This window comes from Penaeus monodon, chromosome 29, assembly GCF_015228065.2.
Source record: "Penaeus monodon isolate SGIC_2016 chromosome 29, NSTDA_Pmon_1, whole genome shotgun sequence".
Taxonomy (NCBI): domain Eukaryota; kingdom Metazoa; phylum Arthropoda; class Malacostraca; order Decapoda; family Penaeidae; genus Penaeus; species Penaeus monodon.
The window spans coordinates 31,661,316-31,661,632 of record NC_051414.1 but is presented as its reverse complement, the minus strand read 5'-3'; the positions used below and the strand labels follow the sequence as shown (position 1 = coordinate 31,661,632).

The 317-nt window shown below is 38.5% G+C and overlaps 1 protein-coding gene across 1 annotated transcript in view; it reads left to right on the top strand.

Annotated features, from left to right (window-relative positions):
* Positions 1–125: 125 nt before the first annotated feature.
* The window catches only part of LOC119591682, a 616-nt gene continuing 424 nt past the window's right edge, over positions 126–317 (top strand). Inside the window, exon 1 of the mRNA XM_037940432.1 lies at positions 126–161. Within this exon, the coding sequence (XP_037796360.1) occupies positions 153–161 (9 nt within the window). The 5' untranslated portion in view covers positions 126–152. The remainder of the gene's footprint in view (positions 162–317) is intronic.

Sequence of the window (317 nt, the reverse complement as noted above, 5' to 3'; positions counted from 1 at the left end):
AGCTTTCGTGGCAGGACAGCGTCCTTCGGAAAGGCTCTTTTGTGGTTTAAGTGACTCGAAGTGACTCATTCTGTCACGTATATAAGCTTCCATGCTATCAGTATCTGAGTACATTCCATCTGGCTTCTTTGCGACGCTCTCACGTTCTCACCATGAAGCTCGTAAGTGACAATCCATACCCGTGTACAAAAAAGCAATGTACGAAAATGAAAAATGTGGTACACTGCAAAGCATCAAAAATTCGTAATTGTTTTTCTTTAAATATAAGTTACTTTCTTTCACATTTGATTTTCAGGTTTTTAAAAATAGTTCTCCCT